General features: G+C 34.8%; 1 protein-coding gene across 2 annotated transcripts in view; it reads right to left on the bottom strand.

Annotated features, from left to right (window-relative positions):
* Nucleotides 1-1,182: 1,182 nt before the first annotated feature.
* CIDEA (cell death inducing DFFA like effector a) overlaps nt 1,183-21,788 on the bottom strand; it is a 31,066-nt gene continuing 10,460 nt past the window's right edge. For both annotated transcript variants that reach the window (XM_051970483.1, XM_051970482.1), the window contains exons 2-5: nt 11,048-11,192; nt 8,353-8,499; nt 4,652-4,827; nt 1,183-1,635 (exon numbers count right to left, since the gene is read on the bottom strand). In XM_051970483.1, coding sequence (XP_051826443.1) covers nt 1,491-1,635; nt 4,652-4,827; nt 8,353-8,499; nt 11,048-11,192 — 613 coding nt within the window. In that variant the 3' untranslated portion in view covers nt 1,183-1,490. The remainder of the gene's footprint in view (nt 1,636-4,651; nt 4,828-8,352; nt 8,500-11,047; nt 11,193-21,788) is intronic.

The raw sequence follows: 21,788 nt of genomic DNA, 5'->3' as shown, positions 1-21,788 counted from the left end.
GTTGGAAATGACTGAAAGGACCCAACAACAACGTAAAACACAAATCACTTTGAGAAGAGGAAATGTGTCTTATCTCTGCTTTTCAAGTTTCCATACCTTGTTTGGGCCCCTATTCCTTTCATTTCTCCCTTCCCCCTTGCCTGAATTCTAAGGATTTGAAAATTTGCTTTTTGCTTAACAGCCATGTGACTTATTGAAACAATAAGGGACTACAGAAAAACCAAACCAAAAAACAAAAAAGCCTTTCAAATAGCTTGCTTGAGGACTTGTTGCAACTTGGATCAAACCCTCTTTCCCCAGTTCCCTCCTCCTCTCTCCTCCCTCCTCCCCCCCATCTCTTATTAGCCAGTAGAAGGGAAGAAAAAAGAAGAGGAAAAATTCAATCACTTTTAGGTTTTGCTGTCTTTTTCTTCAGTAATCAATCTAAGGGAATAGGAGAAGGGAAAGACTGGATTTGGTCCCACTAATAGTACTAATAGGGTTCCCTACTAATCATCTTGCCCCAGTTGAGTACCAAATCCTACTTTGTTTTGTTCTGCATCTTCTCTGCTCATTTCTGTCTATTCTAGGTCTGTCTTCTCAAGGGACTTCCACAGTATTCTCTGAACAATTCTCAGTTCTTCCTTCCCTCTGACTTGGGCAAAAGCAAGAGGAGTACCTTTGCACTCAAGGGCTCAGAAGGAAAAATCCAACATGGGCTCTGGATGAGTGTTCTTTTATACCTTAAGCCAGAAAAACTGATATGAGGAAGTCTCTCTGAAGACAAAAAGAAATTAAAAATCTCAGAATGCTGTCAATATAAAACTCAACTTTCCTCAAGCCTCATAAAATAATTTGTTATTTCTCAATGAGGAAAGTGACAGGAATATATAACATTGGCCGTAAAGAATTCCGTCCATAAACCATGTTTAAAATGAAAGTTTTTCTAAGAAGCTGAGAAACTGCGATCTTATTTAAGTAAAGATAACACAGGTTTTGGTTCCTCAGTACTCATTAGACACAATAGTCCTGCCAGCTCTTTATTTCTTTTGTGGCATTAGCAATTTGGATTGAAGACCAAAAGTACTTTTCCTAAATTTGCTTGCTAGAGATGTGATTGTACATAAAAGCCAACTCTCAGAAACACACAAACAGATATCTAGAGGGCCCTGCCTACTGCAATAAGTAAGCCACTAAAACATATTTATTGAGTAAGATATTTATTTAGTCTTCTTTGTAGCATTTCACAGAGGATATCTCTTCCCATTTTCAGTCATTGGAAGCCCACTGTGTTAACCCTTTTTTCCAGGCTCACCTCTGCATATCATCCCTTTCATTAGCATAAAGAAATTTCCTAGAAACAAAAAACTAGCCACAGTTAATTTTTATCTAAATTATTAGTATTGAGTAGCAGTGGCCAATATCTGCAATGATATGTCATTTAAAAGTTAACATTGAGAAGGGAACTAAAGGAGCCATCTACAATTCCTTTAATGCAAGGCACTGTCCCCCTATAGGAGCCATCCCTTGGTTCTTGGTTTCAGAGGAGGGGCAGAATCATCAGGATTGTCAAGCACACGTAACATGTAATTCCCAGAGTAGATGAGAAATTGTCCAGTGACTTGGGCAGCATAGGACATAAACCTCAACAAGTGCCTAGAAGACAGAAGAAATAAGTTTAAAACAAATCAAAAAAAGGCCCAAAGATTTCATCCCTAAGCATTGTAAATTAAGAGAGAAAAATCACTTTTCTACTTCTATATCTGGGTCCATTGTCCCCCAAGTGGCAACGTGAGGGGTGGAAAGAAGCAACAGTTTCCAAAAGGAAAGAAGTCTATTCCCTACCTCTCCTGAACTTAACTAAGTTCTAAGTAGACGAGACATGCCCCTTACCTAAGCCCTGATTTGAGTGTAATGCCAAGCTTAAATACTGAATAGCACCTGTTATAGTTAGTGCTTTGAGTCATTTTTCAGTAACTTTAGAATATTATGGCCTATGGAAGGGGGAAAAATTAGTCAGGATTTCATTGCCTATATAAAGGGATTAGTTAACTTATTTCATTCAGGGCAATCAGTTACCAACTCCAAGGTAGTCCTTAGAAGTTAGTTAGAGCTTCTCTAGATTAAAATCATGTTATCTTGCCTAGCACTTACTACCGATTTTAGTATTAAAAAGAGTAGTTCTTGTTTGTTAAAAAAAAAAAAAAAAGTCTTCAACTTTTGTTCCTATGGATTTTTAAAAAAGAATTCCCCCTTCCTCCCTTAACTTGTGCCACAATCACAGCTTAGATAGCCAGGAATGGTATAAACTTCTTATGTGTCTTCACTTATGGGTGGAAGCTCTTCCAAACCTGTCTGAGATGCCACAGAGTAAATTATTGCCCTTTGCCAGGTGCAGCTTTCCTAGGGGCTTGTGCTCAAACAGTTGCCCAGAGCTAGACAGCTGGGCTGCTATCACAACTCCCTTAGCTGTTGTGACTATTCAGTGAATGCTTGTTGCTTCTCAGGAGGATCATTTGATCTTCCAGTTCATTTGAACTAATCAGAAGAAATCCTTAAGTTTGTCTTTCAGGGAAGCCTTTGCTAGGAGTCAAATTGCAGCAAGATGCTATTATCCATCTTTTTCTAGCTTTAAGCCACCTTATTGCTGCCTCTGCCTCATTACTAGCTATATATTAAAAGGAGTGGGTTTTTTTTTTAAACAAAGTGACAACAGAAATTAGACTAAGCTTTTTAATCTGAAGATTAACTGATAAACCTATTTGGCTTTTATTATTTTCTTAAGCCATCCTCCTGATCTGTTCTAGTGCAGTCAGAGAGGGTAGTTGTAAAATCTGTTATAGGAAAAATACAGAAAAGCAATTCATTTCTGTTTCTCTCTCTCTCTCTCTCTCTCTCTCTCTCTCTCTCTCTCTCTCTCTCTCTCTCTCTCTCTTTTGTTGTTGTTGTTGAGGCAATTGAGGTTAAGTGACTTGCCCAGGGTCACACAGCTATGAAGTGTTAAGTGTTTGGGGTCAAATTTGAACTCAGGTCCTCTTGACTTCAGGGCTGATGCTCTATCCACTGCGCCAACTAGCTGCCCCGCTGTCTCTTTTTGATAAATAAAAGCAGGCACACTCCTCATTGAATGGAGAAGGAGTGATATCTATGTAGGAATTGTCAACTCTTTGTATAAACTCCCTAGGGGCCCCTGCCTTCCTAGGGACTTTCTTCATAGAATCCAGGAGTCATAGGTTGGGTTCCTTGCATGGAAATCAATTCATCCAACATTGATGGAAACTCTGGTGGAGTAAAGATATTCAGAGGTCTCTTAATCCTTAATCATACATGGCATCTAAAATCACAAGAACCACAAAGATCACATCATTCTACTTCCTTATAAAGAATCTCAAACTTAGAAGGATAAAGGCCTTTCCCCTTTATTAAGTGAATTGAATTAATTGAATCAAGTCAGAATCCACCAATTCCCAGCACTCAGTGATGTTTTTGCTACATTAATATTTGATAATAATATTGACAATCAGCAATTATACACTTTTGTAATGGGCTGAGGCTTGAGTTGATGCACTGAGGTCCCAAGCACATGAGGCTAAATAGTAATTGGACCATACTCTATTAATATATAAGCTTGGAGAAAGAATGGCCCCCACCCACTCTTTGTGCAAGTCCTGATGTGTTGTATAGGAAATGACGATTTTGGTGGGTGGAGGCAGGGGAGTGGAAAAGGAAGGGGAGGAGATGCCTCAGTGGGTAGAGCACCAACCCTGAAGTCAGGAGGACCTGAGTTCAAATCCAGTCTCAGACACTTAACAATTCTTGATTGTGTGACCATGGGCAAGTCACTTAACCCCAACTGCCTCAGCAAAAAGCAAAAAGAAGAGAAACAAACAGCTAACAGAGAGAGAGGTCTGAGCTGAGCCAACCGTGGCAATGGCAACCCCAAAAGTCTCTCCCTCCCCTTCCTTTTCCACTCCCCTGCCTCCACCCACCAAAATCGTCATTTCCTATACAACACATCAGGACTTGCACAAAGAGTGGGCGGGGGCCATTCTTTCTCCAAGCATATATATTAATAGAGTATGGTCCAATTACTATTTAGCCTCATGTGCTTGGGGACCTCAGTGCATCAACTCAAGCCTCAGCCCATTACACACTTTTGATGTCAATACACAATTTAAAGGTAATTAAAATAAACTCTGAGGTTAGACTAAAGGCTGTTGTAACCTCCAGTCAATCAATATACGTTGTTCCTCATCAAGCCCCTACTACATTCCAAGAACTTTGCTAAGCTCTGGAGTTACAAAAGAAGGGTAAAAGACAACTCTCAAAGAGTTTACAATCTAATAAGGAGACAACATACAAACAACCATATACAAAAAGATTATACATTGGATAAACTGGAGATAATTAACAGGGAAAACAATAGCATTAAGGAAGAATAGGAATAGCTTCTTGTAAGAAGAGAGCTCCTAATTTAGCAACCAATAAGCATAAATTTATCAGACCAGTTAGTCAATAAGCACCTATGATGGACCTACTATGTAACCAGCACTGTGCTAAGTGCTGGGGAATATAAAGATAGATAAGAATTCTTATCCTCAAGAAATTTGAGACTAGAAGTGAAACACCATTTACTATTGGGATAATACATGGAGACATTTTACTTGTTTACCTCAGCACAGCTTTGGCAGATGTACATTTGATGTCATAGGTGACAGAGTACATCTCATACATGGTGGCTTTCACGTTTAAGCATCCAAGGAAGTCTTTGGGATTCATCTTATACAAATCAAAAGTGACTCTTGCAATTCCAGACCTTTTTTGCTTCTGAGTAACATATTTAGGACCCTGTTATGAAGAAAAAATAATAAAAATAAATAAATAAAATCCTAGCCAAACCAAACCTTGTTTTGCAACTTTTTTTTTTTTTTTTTTTAAGGCTGGCTTCCGGCTTCATTGAAGCCAGTATAAAATACTGATGCTCACTCACATGGAGCTGCTTACACTAAGACCTATAATTTAAGCAGAACTATTTGATTTAGAATTTTGAAAAATTTGTGTCTCAGTCCAGTGTTTGTACCATTGGGATTACAGTTCTGCTGCCAGAATTTTAATGAGACAAAGTATAAACTTAAGAGTTGGATTCTGTAAATAGAAGAGATAAAATATATTGGAATACACTTATAGGTTTGCAAGTTGTAACAGATACCAAATAGCTCTTTGATTGGATCTTCTGGCTTTACTCCTGACAATAAAGCATTTCATCATTCATTTTCAATTGAGAGGTAGTCAGCATTGTTTCTATTTTGGAGAAGCAGTCAGGCAGAAGATGTTAATGTCATATTGTTATCTACTGAGGTGGAATGAGGTTTAAATGGGTTATCAATTTAAAGCTAGAAGTATTCTGGGTTTTCAAGTCCAATTCCTTTGTATTTTGAGGAAATGGAGATCTGGAGGTTAAGAGGTCACATAGGTACTAAGTGGCAAAGCTGGAATTTCAACTCAGGTCCTTTGACTTTAAATGCATTGTTGTTCTGCATCCCTTCCCCCCTCCCAAGTAGGCACTGGATTTAAAAAAAAAAATTCTCTGCCTGAGGCAGAAATATTGTACAAAGCCATAACATAGTCAGAAATCCACATTAGTAAGGTTTTTCAGACCAAAATATTTTAATTCCATTATTTAAAAATATTATCAACAGTTTTTATTTCATCCCATCCTTTTTTTCTTACTATTTTTCCATTTCCAAACACAGAGTTTTTTTTTTTAAAGTCCCTGAGCTGCATTTTACAGATCAGCAATCTACTAGACACTGATCATAATCCACTTCTCAATCATATTGCTTCCTCAATGATAACTGAAAATTGGCCAAAAGTTGATGTGGCCTGTTTTAATGGTCCTCACTAGAGGGCTTTCAACTAAAACTTAGGGTTTCTTTAATGATGGTCTAACATTCAGAAGAACAGATCCGAATTAGGAGGCAGCAAAGTCATAATCATTGCAGACCTAGATACTAAACTCTAAGCCATTAGTGCTTAAATAAACAATCATTATATCTATTTGGAAAAGGAAGCTGCCCTAATGGAATATAGGAGGGAAATAATTTATTTACACCACACCCCAGATAACTGACACACTATGGCCTAAAAACCCTGGAGTTTATGGATTTGTTATTTATTCCACAAGGGGTAAAAAATGTAGAAAGTCATCTTCAAACCACATGTTTTCTTAAAACACTCCAGCTAGCTACCTAAGTGTTCATTCTTTAGTGAAGGATGACGCCTAGTGGTCACATTATACATTACAAGTGGCTGATTTTGGATCACTCAAAGTGTTTTTTTTAAGGATTTAGAAATTATTGTGCCTTTAAAAAATTTTTTTACATACCATAGCCATTTCTCAGTATTCCTCAGCCATTTAAATTAATTTAATATTTGAAAAAGTACTATCTTTACCACAACTTTAGGAAATAGATTATTATAGTATTATCTCCATTTTCCAGATGAGAAAAGTATGACTTTGAATGGTTAAATGACTTGATTATGATCATACAGATAATAAATATCTCTTTGAAGCTGGATTGGAGTCTAAAAAATGGATGCTGCAGTGGATAAACATTAGAGGTGAAGTGCTGAAAAGATCTTGCTTCAAATCCCATGTTGGCTAAATCTCTGCCTCTGGGATCCTGGTCAAATCACTTAGTTTTCATGGTATTCTAGACAACTCTCTAAGACTATAAGTTACAAAGGAAGTTGCAATTTGCATTGGTAAAAAGTTTCCTTACATGGGAGTTCTCTCTGCCAATGAAATCATAGATTCTGTCCTTTTCACTAAGCTATTAAGTCTCAAAACAAATTTAATGAATGTCTCTATTAGGAGAAGTTGAGTATGCACTTTAAAAAAATTTTTAAAAGGAAAAGGGCAAAAACCAAGATGATACCTGAGATCAGTATGGTTGAAAATTTAAAAAAATTAAAAAGATAAAATAAAGTCAAAATCTGTTTGGATTTGTTTGGAATTTGTTTGGAACAATCCCTCCATCCACATCTGTCTGTTAGGTAGACAGAATGGATAAAGAAAAGGAAGTTCAAAAGAGAATAAGTGATTTATTCAAAGTCACACTCCTAGCAGGGTCGCGATCCCTAGTTACTTGTAGCTCAGTATCACTGTGTACAATTCTTTCCCTTAAACAACATAGGAAAAGTACCCTCAATTTTGGAATTGATAGGTTTTTATTTTAAATGGGGCTGAAAGTGCTCTGGGATTCAATCTGGCCTTTCACTGATTTATGATGATCTTTCTTAAAACTTTCCATAGCCCTTGCTCCAGATTCATTATGACATTACTGACAGCTCTTTGGTAGGAGTCAGTAATTTTTCCCCTATCTAAACAAATTTTATTCTCTTCTTTCCTCCTTTATAACTTCTCTTTTCCTTGACTACTACTTCTTCCTTCATTAAAATCTCTTTCTTTTTTTTTTTTTTTAACAGACTAGAAGAATAAAGTAACTTCTTATTGCAAGTTCTATGAGCCATCACCTCCAAGAAAATTAACTCTATAGATTTTCTGGCCAAATAGCACAATGTATCCATCCCTTCAATCCAAAGATTTATCAAGTGCCAACTATATGCCACATGCTAAATGAAATAATTCTAAATTAATCTAAAGATTATCTATCTATCTATATATAAAATCTAAATTAATCTAAAGATTAATAGATGAGTCTTATAATTTAATACCCTACATGTCTAAAATGTCTTTTCCCCCTTCTTTTCCTGTTAAATTTTTACCAGTCCTTTAAAGTGCAACTCAAATGCTTTCCTTAGTAGATAGCCTTTATTTATCATCTACCTGTCTCCTCCTCATAGATCTTATGGCACTTGGTTTTATACCTTTTTAAAGCACATATTGTATAATTTTGTATTATCTATGTTATCTGTTCCAGTGCCCTGCTAAACTGTAAGCTCCATGAGGGCAGGGACGGGACTAAGACTTCTTAAATTTTGTGTTTCTTTTTTTCCCAGTTTCCTCCCATCCCACAGCACGGAGTAAACAGTAAATGTCTGCTGAATAAATGTAGGTTGTGGGATTACCTGGTTTTCCCCCATGAATCCCCCCGGAAAGACAGGGATATCTTTCAGTCACCAGGCCACACCCTCAAATACACAGTATGCTGTCAATTACAACCCTAGGATATTTCTATTTATTGACCCTGACAGGCCCATCAATTCCTTTGTCTCAGGTCTAACAATTTTATTTCCTGAAGACACTAGTTATGTTAGGAGTATGGATAGAGTTCTCCTTGGGCACACATTTCAGATAAATATCAGCTCCAATGTTAGAAGTTTTGCAAACTGATAGATAATTTTGCTTACCAGTGTCCACTTCTGTCCTTTTTCCAAGATCATGAAATGTGTATTATCTCCTAGGGTCTGAAAGAATTCTTCAGTATCCACAACTGTGCCATCTTCTTCCAACACCAAAGTAACCAGCCCAGTAGTAATTGTTAAAGCCTCCAGGGTCTAGTTTGTGATAGAACAGAAAACCAGTATCATTGGTCATTTAATAAATATGGTCTGGTTCAGCTCTAGTGCTCATCATTGTCATCCATCTGTTAACTTCCAAAGAAACTTGATTTCACTAAGTCTGGCTAATGGCAACCACACATTTGTGTAATACTTTAACAGATTTCTTCTATCTCAAATTTAGTTATATCTCAAAGAGATCAAAGTCAGAGGGAAAGGACCCACATGTACAAGAGAATATTTTTGGAAATGTTTTTTGTAATAGCAAAGAACTGGCAACAAAATAGATGTCTATTAGTTGGAAATTAGTTAAACAAATTTTGATATAAGAATTAACAAAATCTTATTGTATCATAAGAAAAAACAAATATAATGCAAAAAGAAGAAAAATAGGGATTTATTAAAAGCTTATCTATATTGTGTTTTCCAAATACTGTCTCAGTTAATTCTCACAAAAACTCTGGGAGGTAGGCACTGTTGTTATCCCCATTTTACAGATGAAAAGACTGAGGCAGAGAGGGGTGAAGTGACTTGCCCAGGACCACCTAGCTACTAAGTATCTGAGGCTAGATATGAACTCAGAAGTTCCTGACTCCAGACCCAGCACTCTATTCACTATGCCATGAATTCAGAGAAACATGGGAAGATTTGTATGAATCAATATAGGGGGAAATGAGCAAACCAGGAAAATAACTGGTTGTCATAGCAAATCTATGACAATAATATTATAAAGGAAATTAATTTTTGAAAGATCTTGGAATCTGATCAAAGCACCTTGGTTTCTAAGTACTTTTCCTTACAACTTTGTGAGATATGAAATATTTCTAGTCTATAGATGGGGAAATTGGAAGCTGTGAGCTGTTAAATGATTTGCGTTTGGTCATAGTTATCAAAAACTAAAACACAGATGTCTCAAATCAAAGGCCAGCACTCTTTCCACTAGGCTTTGCTACTTGTCAAAAATCTATTATTAAAAGATATAAAATGTATATATTAATATATTTTGTAATATAAAGTAAATGTCAACATGTTCTTCAAACTACTATTTTGAAATAAAATAGCAGCTAGAGGCTCTCAAATGACTTTCCCTTTTATAATTTAAATAGATTTAAAAAAAATAATAGCTTTTTATTTTCAAAATATATACAGTTTTCAGCATTCACCCTTGCAAAAACTTGTGTTCCAAATTTTTTCTCCCTCTTTTCCTCCCTCCCTTAGACAGCAAGTAATCCAATATATGTTAAACATGTACAATTTCCCACATTTTTCTTAACTATACATATTTCCACATATATCTTGTGGCACAGGAAAAATCAGATCAAAAAGAAAAAAAATGAGAAAGAAAAAAAGTAAGCAAACAACAACAACAAAAGATGAAAAAACTATGCTGTGATCCAAATTTAGTCCCAACAGTACTTTTTCTAGATGTAGATAGCTCTCTCCATTACAAGTCTACTGGAATTGGCCTGAATCACCTCATTGTTGAAAAGAGTCAAGTGTTGTTGCTGTTCTCTTGGTTCTACCCACTTTATTCAGCATCAACTCACATAAGTCTCTCCAGACCTTTCTATAATCATCCTGCTGATCATTTCTTACAGAATAATAATATTCCATTACATTCACATACCATAACTTAGTCATTATCCAAGTGATGGACATCCACTCAGTTTCCAGTTCCTTGCTACTGCAGAAAAGGCTGCTACAAACATTTTTGTACATATGGGTTCTTTTCCCTCTTTTATGAGCTCTTTGGGATATAATATGCCAACTTTTTTTGGAAGTTGCTTTAGAAATGTTAGATTGTTTTGGTAAACATATTTTAAAGAAATTCACTAAATTATACATGATTGATGTCTACAATTCACAGAACTACCAACATGTTGGCAAATTATGGCCTTTCATTTGATCATTTTTTGAAAAACTAATATATTGCATGACCTTAACTACCACTACCAATTTTTTCTCTCTAGTGGCTTTCATATATATGGTGACTGTTTAATTTGTCAAAAAGGGGCCTGGCTCAAGTAAAAGTAAAGAAAATCAATGTCTCTCTTTTCCTTATTCTGCTCCCCCTCCCCCCACCCCAGTCCTTAAAATACAATGTTTCTTAGCCTTTTCTCTTGACTTTTTCCTCATATTATTGAGAACTAAAATAATTTATATAGTACTTTAAGGTTTATAAAATGCTTTCTGTAACTACATTTATACTCTATTGTTGACTCCAAAGCTTTAAAAAAAAAACCCCACAACTTTCTATTTCTACAAATAAGATAAAGGTCTAACAGTGTCATCTTTAATTGAGTTGGTGTTAAATTTTAGCTTAGTAAGTCTTGAAAATTAATTCATAACTAGCATTATTCTTATTATCTGAAACATATTTCTCTGGAAGCGAAAAAAAAAGAAAATCTATTTCCAAAGTTTGACAAGGGATTAAAGAAATAACAAAAATCTTATCATTTATGCTCTGATATCCGACACTGAGTTGTATTATGTATCTTAGTTGAACCAACTGTGAATAGTCAAAAAAGAGCTTTGGGAACAATACCTTGCTAATGAGTTCCTTCAATGTGTTGGCTGTCACACCACGTCGGCTGCTTCTGTCATGATTTGAGACCCGGAAAGGCCGAGATGAATACATGAGGGGAGTTAACAAAACTCGTTTGGTTTGTGATCCCATGAAAGTCAAAGGCCTGAAAACAGAAGAGTCAGGTCAAATTCAATTCATTTTTAAGTCAACACACATTTGTTAAATATTTATTATGTGTAAAGCACTGGGGATACAAACTGAAAGAGTATCTGCCCTCAAGGAGCTTATATTCCTTTGTGGAACATAACATGTGTGTGTGTGTGTGTGTGTGTGTGTGTGTGTGTGTGTGTGTGTGTGTGTATAGGTAAATACAAAAGTATACCAAGTAATTTCAAGAGTAACAGCATGTGAACAATTTGGAGGCATAAGAAAAGCTTTATGCAGAAAGCAGGACCTTAGGGACTTGAGGAAACTCAGAATTCTAGAAAGGAAAAACAACAAAAAAGCAACTTAAAGCAAATTTTTGTACCTAAGATACTAAGCACAAGTATTTCAATTAAAAAAATGTTCTGTACAATGTTCCAAAATCATATTCTGGTCTTGTTAACATCACCTTAAAAAAAGGATCCTTCAGATTATTTTAAATTGGTTTGTAATAAGGAAGAAAGCTATTGTCATCCCCTATTTGTCTATACTACTAGATACTAAGAACAATCTGGATAAATTCCCTGAAGACTTCCCTGACACCTTAAACCTACAATAATCACTAAGCTTCTTGGATTTGCCATCTGTGCCTCACATTTTACCATCCTATTTCATATAGAATGCTCTGTCTATGTAGGGAATTAAATAGTTTATTACTGGTTGTGGAAACTCTTATGTTTATTTTTAAAAATATGTATATATTTTATTTTGAATTTAAGAAATAAAACAAGCATTTTCATACATAGTAGCATAGAAAAAAAAAAGATGACCACATGAAACTGCAAATCTGTTATGTACAACTTATTATTTCTTTTAAATATATAATAATCATGTAATTTTCTTTTTTTTTCTCCCTTCTCCCTCTCCTCCCATCCTAGAGATGGCTACCATTAGCTGCAAATGTGTTTATATGTTTGTATGTATGTGTGTGTGCATGTGAAATCATTATATACACCTATCAGTTATTTCTGTAGATATAGATAGTATGTTTCTTCATAGGTCATTTGTAGTTAATTTGGGTATTTATGATTTGATCACTCAAAGTTGTTCTTAAAGCAATATTGCTCTTACTGTAACCATTTTCTTGTTTCTATTTATATCACTTCACTGTTTCTATTCATATTTTTCTATAGTCATTAGCTCATCATTTCTTATAACACAGTAGTATTTCATTACGATCATAGAACACAACTTGTTCAGACATTCCCTAATTGACAGGTATCCCCATAATTTCCAATTCTTTGCTACCACAAAGAGAGCTGCTATAAATGTTTTAGAACACATAGTCTTTCCTTCTCCCCAATCATCTTGGAAAACAGACTTAGTAATGGTATTGCTGGATCAAAGATTATACATAGTTTAATAACTCTTTGGGGATAATTCCCTGTTGCTCTCCAAAATATTTGGATCAGTTCACAGTTCCACCAACAGTGAATTAGTGTTCCAATTTTTCATTGCCCCCTCCAACATTTCTTGCTTTCTCCTTCTATCATTTTAGTCAACCTGATAGGTGTAAAATGATATCACGAAGATGTTTTAATTCGCATTTCCCTAATCAGTAATGATTTAGAGCATTTTTTTTCACATGACTATATATTGTTTTGATTTCTTCAAGAGAAAACTTCCTGTTCATGTCCTTTGACCATTTGTCAATTAGGTAATGACTCATATTTTTATAGATTTGACATAGTTCTTTATATAGTTGAGAGATGAGACCGTTAGCTGAGAAATTGTCTATAAATTCCCCTCCCCAATTTTCGGCTCTCCTTTTGATCTTGATTACATTTATTTTATTTGTACAAAACCTTTTACATTTAATATGTTCAAAGTTATCCACTTTTTACCTTACATTGTTCTCTATGTTTTATTTGCTTATAAGTTGTTCCCTGGCCTATAAATCTGATAGGTAACATTTTCTATGTTTTTCAAAATTTCTTGTAATATCTTTTTTTATATCTAAGTTATGTATCTATTTTGACCTTCTCTGGGTGAATGATATAAGATATTGGTATATATTCAGTTTCTATCAGATTGCTTTCCAGCCTTCCCAATTTAAAAAAAATTTTTTTATCAAATAGTGTCTTCACACTTATCAACACCAGATCACTGTAGTTATTTGTTTCTATAAATTCATGTTTACTCTGTTTTACTATCTACGTTTCTATTTCTTAGCCAATACCAGTTTTGATGAGTACTGCTTTATAATATAATTTAAAATCTGGTATTGTTAAACCTCCTTCCCTTAAATTTTTTTCTCCATGAATTCCTTTGATATTCTTGACCTTTTCTTCTAATGCTAATTACTAAGAATATGAATACCTCTATATATCAACTGAATTTTGTTATTTTTTTTTCTAACTCAATAAAACAATTTTTTGGTAATTTAATTGGTATGGCATTGAATATACAAATTAGTCTAGGTTAAATGGTCATTTTTATCATATTTTTCCTACTTATCTATGATTAATTAATATTTCTCTAATTATTAAAATATGATTTTATTTGTGTAAAAACATTTTTATATTTTTGCTTATATAGTTCCTGGTTTTATTTGGCAAATATACTCCCAGGTATTTTATAATGTCTAGAGTTATTTTTAAATAAGGTATCTCTCACTACCTTTTTTGCAGGGTTTTGTTTGTGATAGAAATGTTGAGAATTCATGTGAGTTTACTTTTTTTTATTATAGCTTTTTATTTACAAGATATATGCATGAGTAATTTTTCAGCATTGACTCTTGCAAAACCTTTTGTTACAATTTTTCCCCTCCTTCCCCCCCCCCCCCCAGATGGCAGGGAGACCAATACATGTTAAATATGTTAAAGTATATGTAAATACAATATATGTATACATATCCATACAGGTATTTTGCTGCACAAGAAGAATCAGACTTTGAAATAATGCATAATTAAGGAAATCAAAAATGCAAGCAGACAAAAACAGAGGAATTGGAAATGCTATGTAGTGGTACACACTCATTTCCCAGAGTTCTTTCGCTCTTGGTTCTATTCATTATTGAACAAATGGAACTGATTTGGTTCATCTTATTGTTGAAGAGAACTATGTCCAGCAGAATTGATCATCATATAGTATTGTTGTTGAAGTATATAATGATATCCTGGTCCTGCTCATTTTACTCAGCATCAGTTCATGCAAGTCTCCCTAAGCCTTTCTGAAATCATCCTGCTGCTTATTTCTTACAGAACAATAATATTCCATAACATTCATATATCACAATTTATTCAACCATTCTCCAATTGATGGGCTGGATTTACTTTTTATCCTGCTACTTTGTTAAAATATTTAATTGTTTCAATTGATATTTTAGTAGAATCTTTGAGATATTCCAAATATATTATCATATTATCTACAAAATGAGTTTTACTGCCTTATTTCCTATTCTGATTCTATTTCTTCTTCTTTCATATACATTGTATAGTTTATTCTAGCTCCTATGACTCTTTCCCAAAACAATCAAATCTGTTTGAATATCCTTCAAAATAAGGTGACATAAGAGTATTTATCCCTAGTATAAACTGCAGAAGAAGGGGTAATTTTTATATGTAGAGTAAAGGTAATTCTTTGGATATCCTTGATACTTCCTATTTTCTGCAAATGAATCTGCAAATGACTCTCAAAGTTCTCTCCCAATTTAGACACTGGGGGAAGGGAGACAAAAGAAGGATGAAAGAGGGGGCCAGATAATTTTAACTTGTTATTTTCTCCATCTGTTTCTTCATGTCATAGTAATACCTTATCTTAGTAGAGATAATGGTGTTTCATGGAAAGCAATAATGATGGTTGTTGCATTATTAATCAATGCCAATTGTTAAGAATATGAGCACCTATATATATCAAACGTTATTTTAGATTCTCTGGAAAATATCAAAATAATATATTATTGTCTCCTGATTCCAAAGAGCTTATAATTTGATTAGAGATCTTATATAACTATTTGGTGGAGACAAAAAGAATAGGTTTATCCTAAGGAGTTCTTAACTTGGGATCTAAGGATCCCCATGGGATCTCCTGATAAATTTCAGAGGGTCTGTAAACTTGGATGAGGAAAAAAAATACATCTTTATTTTTACTAAGCTCTAAACAATGTAGCATTTTCTTCAGTTATAGTTTTAAAAAGACTCACAACCCTTTTTTGAGGATTCCCTAGGCTTCTAAGTAGACTGCCAGAGGTCCAGTATATTAAAAAAAATTAATAGCCTCTATCCTAGGGAGAATCTAGCCTCCATTAAAAAATGGCCCCAAATATCTGTCCTTGTTATTGTTCTTCAGTTTCTTCCTGTCTGTGCAATTAGTAATTGTTGGTCATGACTGACTGCTTTATTTTACACAGAATTTTAAGTCACTAAAGCTCAATTATTCTTCTAGGAAAAGTACAGTAGGCTGGCTTTGTGACAATTTACCTCAAAGCTGAGAACTGACTTTTTTCACTTGTTTCCAGATTTCCAGTGGAATTCTGAGAAACCTGTTATTTTACTTGGTTTCTCCAGAACAGCCTGTTCTCTTCTTGATTTTTCTTTTTGCTATATTTTATTTAGTCCACTACCTTGAATGCTTGTGCACTGATGGTCCCCAAGTTTGTAATGTTCTTTAACAAAGCAAAAAATAAATTCATCAATCCCTTGCATTGTCTTTATGAAGACAAAATAATTAGCTGATTGATCTCCCTCCCTCAATCTCCAGGAAGGTAATTTTACTCTTTCTTATCTGAATTGACCAAGTTTTATATTTTTCAGGAATATCAGAATTAATTTCTTTGGCAATAATAGTCTTTGGCTTTTGCTCAACAAATCCATTTTCCATATGCTAAATACTGTGTTTAGTTATCACAACTGTATGTATGGGGAGGAAAGAGGTTGTATGGAAAGGATCTACATTTTATAGAACTTCAATGCAAGGCATGATTTTAGATATTTTCAGGAATACAAAGACATGGATCCTGATCTCAAACAGCAAACCATTTAGTGAACTTTGAAGGTATCCTATATTTTTTTTACTTACCTTGCTAATAAGAGAGATGACTAATCTCCCCTAATAATGCAAAAAAAAAATTTTTTTTTCTCTTTAAGTAGTTGTGTTTCCTGATACCTTTTGCAGTTTCTACTATTCCTGTAGTTAAGTTAAACACTATGGTTTAGTGAACAAGGTCATCATTCTAAATGAAATGGATAACTCATGCTATCTATTCAACCATCATTTTAAACAAAAAACAGAATGTACACTGCTGAGTACAACACCTTCTTTGTTTCATTCATTTCAGTGGTGACATCATAATTGTGACTATAAAATGATTTTGCTTGATAAAGGTAAAAGTTCAGGAACTAAATATAAATCTTATTACTATTTTTGTTTTATCTGTCTCTGACTGGAGAGAACAGTAATCTATTAATTTCACAAAGACAATTTAGAAATTTACTAATGAGTTTACTTCTTTTTTCTTTTTTTCTCAATAGAATTTTATTTTTCCAATTAGTCTTCAACATTCATTTTTGTGAGATTTTGAGTTCCAAATTTTTTCTCCTTCCTTCTTTTACCTCCCCCCCTCCCCAAGATAGCAAATAATTTGATACAGGTTATACATGTACAATAATTTTAAACATATTTCCATATTCTTCATGTTATGAAAGAAAAATCAGAACAAAGAGGGAAAAAAACACAAGAAAGAGAAAGCAAGTAAACAAAAAAAAAGGTGCAAAAAATAATATGTTTTGATCCACATTCAGTCTCCATGGTTCTTCCTTTGAATATGAATTGTATTTTCTATCTTAAGTCTATTGAAATTGTCTTGGAGATATTATATTACTATTTGCTGAGAAGAACTAAGTCTATCATAGTTGATTATCACATAATCTTGCTATTACTGTGTAAAATATTCTGGCTCTGCTTACTTCAATGAGTCTACTTATTAAAAAAAATAATGTTATCACATCTTATTGGGAATTGTTTTAATGACAATCTGAATGTATGTGTAATCACATAGATTTAGGGTTGAAAGGGTCCTTGAAGATCTTCTAGTCTAAGGTAGGCATTTTATTAATGAGGGAACTGAGGTCCCAAGTGATTAAATAACTTGCTCTTTGTCACAGAGGAAATAAGTTCAAATGCCAGAATTTCAACCTAGTCTTGATTCTAAATCTAGTTTTCATTCTACTATATCACATTCTTTTTGAGATAAGGTTCCCTTTATTACCCAAATATGAAATGCAGAGTCCATTTAGAAGTTAACCCATTCTGAAAAGCACCAGAGCTTTGGTGGGTTTTGTTTTCCAACCTCAGTCCCATGCCTTAGTCATCTTGGGAGCTCCCATTCAATTCTGAATTTAGTAAGAACATCCAATTAGCATATCCTATTGCACTCAGAACCCCCAAACTTGAGACCCAACACTCTTAGCCTTTCCATTAGCAGGTATTATAGGTATGTAACATCATACGCTGGTGCTAAAGTGTTACACTCTACCCACAGGTGGCTTTGGAGAGATACAATAAAGCTTCAAAAAGATGGATTTGAACTGAAATTAAGGAAACCCTTTAACATTCCTCTATAAATATTTTATTGTTTACATTTGGTGATAACACATTTTTAAAATAATGATCTAGGATGATACTGCTTTTAGTCTTAAGTATTTAGCTAAAATAATAACAATAATGGAGAGTTAAGACTTAATAACTTAATGTCTTAAGTTTAAATTTAAGGGCTTATTTATGTGGTTCTTGATCATATTAGCTTTTACAGATGTATAGTTTGCTAAGAATGGTTCTAAGTAGAAATATTTAAACTAGTGAAAATAGAATGGAAATTTCTACTGTAGCCTCATAAAGTTAGTAGTTCAGAGGTTATTAAATTAAATTAAAGTAGGTCAGCATAACATGATGCTGAGAACAAGATTGGTGAAGATTTCAATCAATCAATTTTGAGGACCTGCTAGGAACAACTTTCTCACATATCTGAGAGAGAGAGAGAACCATCTTTGGATATTTACTTAGGATCTTCTGTCTCTCTGTTACATCCTAAAGAGTCAGAGAATTTTAACTTTCTCATCACTACTTTGAAGAGTTCATCAAATATGAACATGTGACTCATGTGGAGGGGCAAGCCAATTTAAAGAGTCAAATGTGAATGTATTATTTGTATTCAAGCTAGACTGTTTTCATGAAAGAAAATTTCAATATCCCTTGAAGTTTCAGAATCTGGTATAAGTATCATTGACACTATCTGGTTTCCTTGCTAAGTAGCTTTACAGAGTTGAACAAGTAATGGTGTTGGGGATACTTGCAGGTAGTGCACATTAATAACTGTATTAATTATAATTATTACATAATTATATAAATATTAATACATAATTGTATTAATGCTTCTAACATGCCAATGTCTTCATACTTTGAGACAGCTAGATGGCACAGTATATTTGACATTGGGCCTAGAATCAGGAAGACCCAGGTTCAAATTTAGCTTCAGATACTCACTACTTGTGTGATACTGGCAAGTTATTCAAACTCTATAATTTCTCAACTGTAAAACTGGGATAATTATATACCTATCTCCCAGAGCTGTTATAAAGCACAAAGCAAAATATCTGGAACATATTAGGTGCTGAATAAATGCTTGTTTTTTTTTAAAAATCTTCTATGGGTACCTTTTTTTTTGTTGTTGTTGAGGCAATTGGGGTTAAGTGACTTACCCAGGGTCACATAGCTAGGAAGTGATAGGTGTCTGAGACCAGATTTGAACTCAAGGTCTCCTGACTTCAGGGCTGGTGCTCTACACTGTGCCACCTAGCTGCCCCACCTCTTTCTTTTTTTTTAAGCTCTGGACTTTGAGTCTACCTTCTCCATCACCCCCTCTACTCAGAAGAAGCACAATACAATAGTAATAACTTAGCATCAAAAGGTCTAAGTTGATGTTCCAGTTCAGATACTTAAAGGTTGTGAGATGGTGGGCACATATTTTTTTCCCTCTAGGCTTTAATTTCCTAATCTAAAAAATGGGGATAATGCTTTCTATATTACAGGGTTGGGAAAGAAGCAGCTCATACACTCCTTAAAGAGTTATGTAAAGCTTTCATTATGCCTAATAAAAATATTTTTCTTGCATCTGACCTATCTTCTCAGTGTGACCTTAGCCAAATTAATGAATTTCTTGGTGTGCTAGATAGCTCCTAAAGATGAAAGTTGGAGAGAAGGTGCCAAATTATTGGTGGAGGAAGTTCTCTATAGAAACGAAATTACAGCCCCAGCCTTGAGTCCTATTTTGTCAGACCTGTATCCTTTAGTTTCACTGCAACCAAGCTAGTAGGGACATTGTTAATTCTCTAACTAGAATGTGAACATAGCTAAGCAGGTCTTTCTTTCCCTTTCTCACCTCTATCACACTCTCCATCCAAAGCTGGATTAATTGATCTTTATTTCTAGATTTGGTCATACCATTCTGGTTCTTAAAAATCTGAAGTGGCTCCCTATTACCTCTAGGATAAAGTTCAAACTTTTCTGCCTGGCATTCAGGCTCTTTCACAATCTGGCACCTCATTCCCTTCTTGCTGTTATTTCCTGCTACTCCCTTTCACACCCTCTGTTTTTCAGCCAAATGAAGGTGCTCTTTCCCCTGAACAAGTCCTAGGTCCTTCTGCCATTGTTTAGTTGCTTACACTGTACCTTGCTCACTTGTGTCTGGTATGCCTCACTTGACTCTTGAAGTCCTATTTATATCAGTTGTTCAAAGTTAAATTCAATTACAATCTCCTCCATGAAGGGTTCTTCTTTTTTGTCAATAATAGTCTCCTCCCATCTCAGGTCACACATAGCAAGGAGTTTTTTATCTATCTAATGCACTTAGCATTATTATATTATGTGTTGTAATTATCTAATTGATCCTCTAGCTAGAATGTTGCTCCCAAACTAAATCTTGAATCTTTCCCATGTATTAGTTTAATCCAATAAAAATTTGTTAAGCCCCTGTTTTAGAGAGAGTACTCTGTTAGGTGTTTCGAATGATGCAACATACAGATGCATCAGGGAGGTAACATTCTAATGGAAGAGGGAGATACAATAAGTACAGAGATAAATAAAAAGACAATTTTGGAAATTGTGAGCTTAAGCTCACAACTAAAGGAATCAATAAACGCTTAGAAAGAGAAAGAGAGAAAGAAGGAGGGAGAGAGACAGGGAGGGAAAGAGAGAGAAAGCAAGAGAAAGGGGATAGAGAGAGTGAGAGAAAGAAAGAGGAAGAGGAAGAGAGAAAGGAAGAGAAAGATGGAGAGAGAGGAGGGAGGGACACACACACACACACACACACACACACACACACACACACAGGAAGATTTGATCTTTGAAAGAGCAGAGAACATGAGGAAGATATGCATTCCAAGTAATAGATGGTTCCACTGAGTCAGAAAATAGAGTGGAATTAGAATGGCAGTTAGCCATTTTCAGTCTCAGGAAGACAGAAGGCGTGTAAGCAGGCAATAGGAAACAAAGTAGAAAAGAGACCAGCCAGGCAACAGAAGACCTTAAATGCCAAATAAGGAGTTTTCTATTTTACACCTTTTTTTTTTTTTTTTTTTTCAATCCTCATTCTTCTTGAGCTCTTTGGCATTTGGCATGTCCTCCTGCATATTCTTTCTTCATTCTGGATTTTTGTGACATTGTTCTCTTTTGGTTCCCCTTCTACCTGTCTGGTAACTATCTCAATTGAATTTTTGTTGGATCATCATTCATATCTTGCCCCCTATTTGTGGGTATAGTCCTGTCTGCTCTTCTCATGTACACTCTTTAGATAACTGTGTCTGTGCCCACAAGGTCAATTACCTCTACGCAGATGCCTCCCAAATCTCTAAATTAAGCTCAGGTCTCTAGTTCTCCTCTGCTCCAATGCTGTATCATCAACTGATTATTGAACATTTTGAAGTGAAAAAAAGAATTGGAAACAGACATCTGAAACTCAACATATCCCAAACATAAGTCATTATCTTTCCTCTGAAACTCACCTCTCTTCTGAATTTTCTTATTTCTGTCAAGGGAACTACCATCCTTCCAATCATCAAAGTTATCAATTTTCACTATAGTTCCCAAGTTTTATCAATTCAACCACAATAATAACATATTCTCATAATCTCTCTGTCTCTCTCTCTGTCTCTTTATCTCTCTCTCTAAACACACACACACACACACACACACACACACACACACACACACACCCCTTTCCCTCTTTCTCTCCTCATATAGCCATCACTCAGGTTCAGGGTCCCATTAACTCTCACTTGAATCACTAAAAGAGCTTCCTTATTGTTTGCTCTATTTCTCAATCTATTCATTGGACACAGGTGGCAAAGTGACATTACTAATGAGGGCATGTAACTCTGTCACATCTGCCCCATAAACTCCAGTGTCTTCCTATTGCTATTGCAATTGAACACATTCTTTAATTGGCTCCTGACTATCTTTCTAGATCTATAACACATGACTGGGCTTTCCATATTCTATTGTCCTGTCAAATTGTCCTGGGAGCTGTTCCATCTCCTGTGTTTGTGGCTTGGCACAGGCT

The sequence above is a fragment of the Antechinus flavipes genome, chromosome 1, assembly GCF_016432865.1.
Source record: "Antechinus flavipes isolate AdamAnt ecotype Samford, QLD, Australia chromosome 1, AdamAnt_v2, whole genome shotgun sequence".
In the NCBI taxonomy this organism is placed as follows: domain Eukaryota; kingdom Metazoa; phylum Chordata; class Mammalia; order Dasyuromorphia; family Dasyuridae; genus Antechinus; species Antechinus flavipes.
This window is presented reverse-complemented; position numbering and strand designations above follow the sequence as displayed.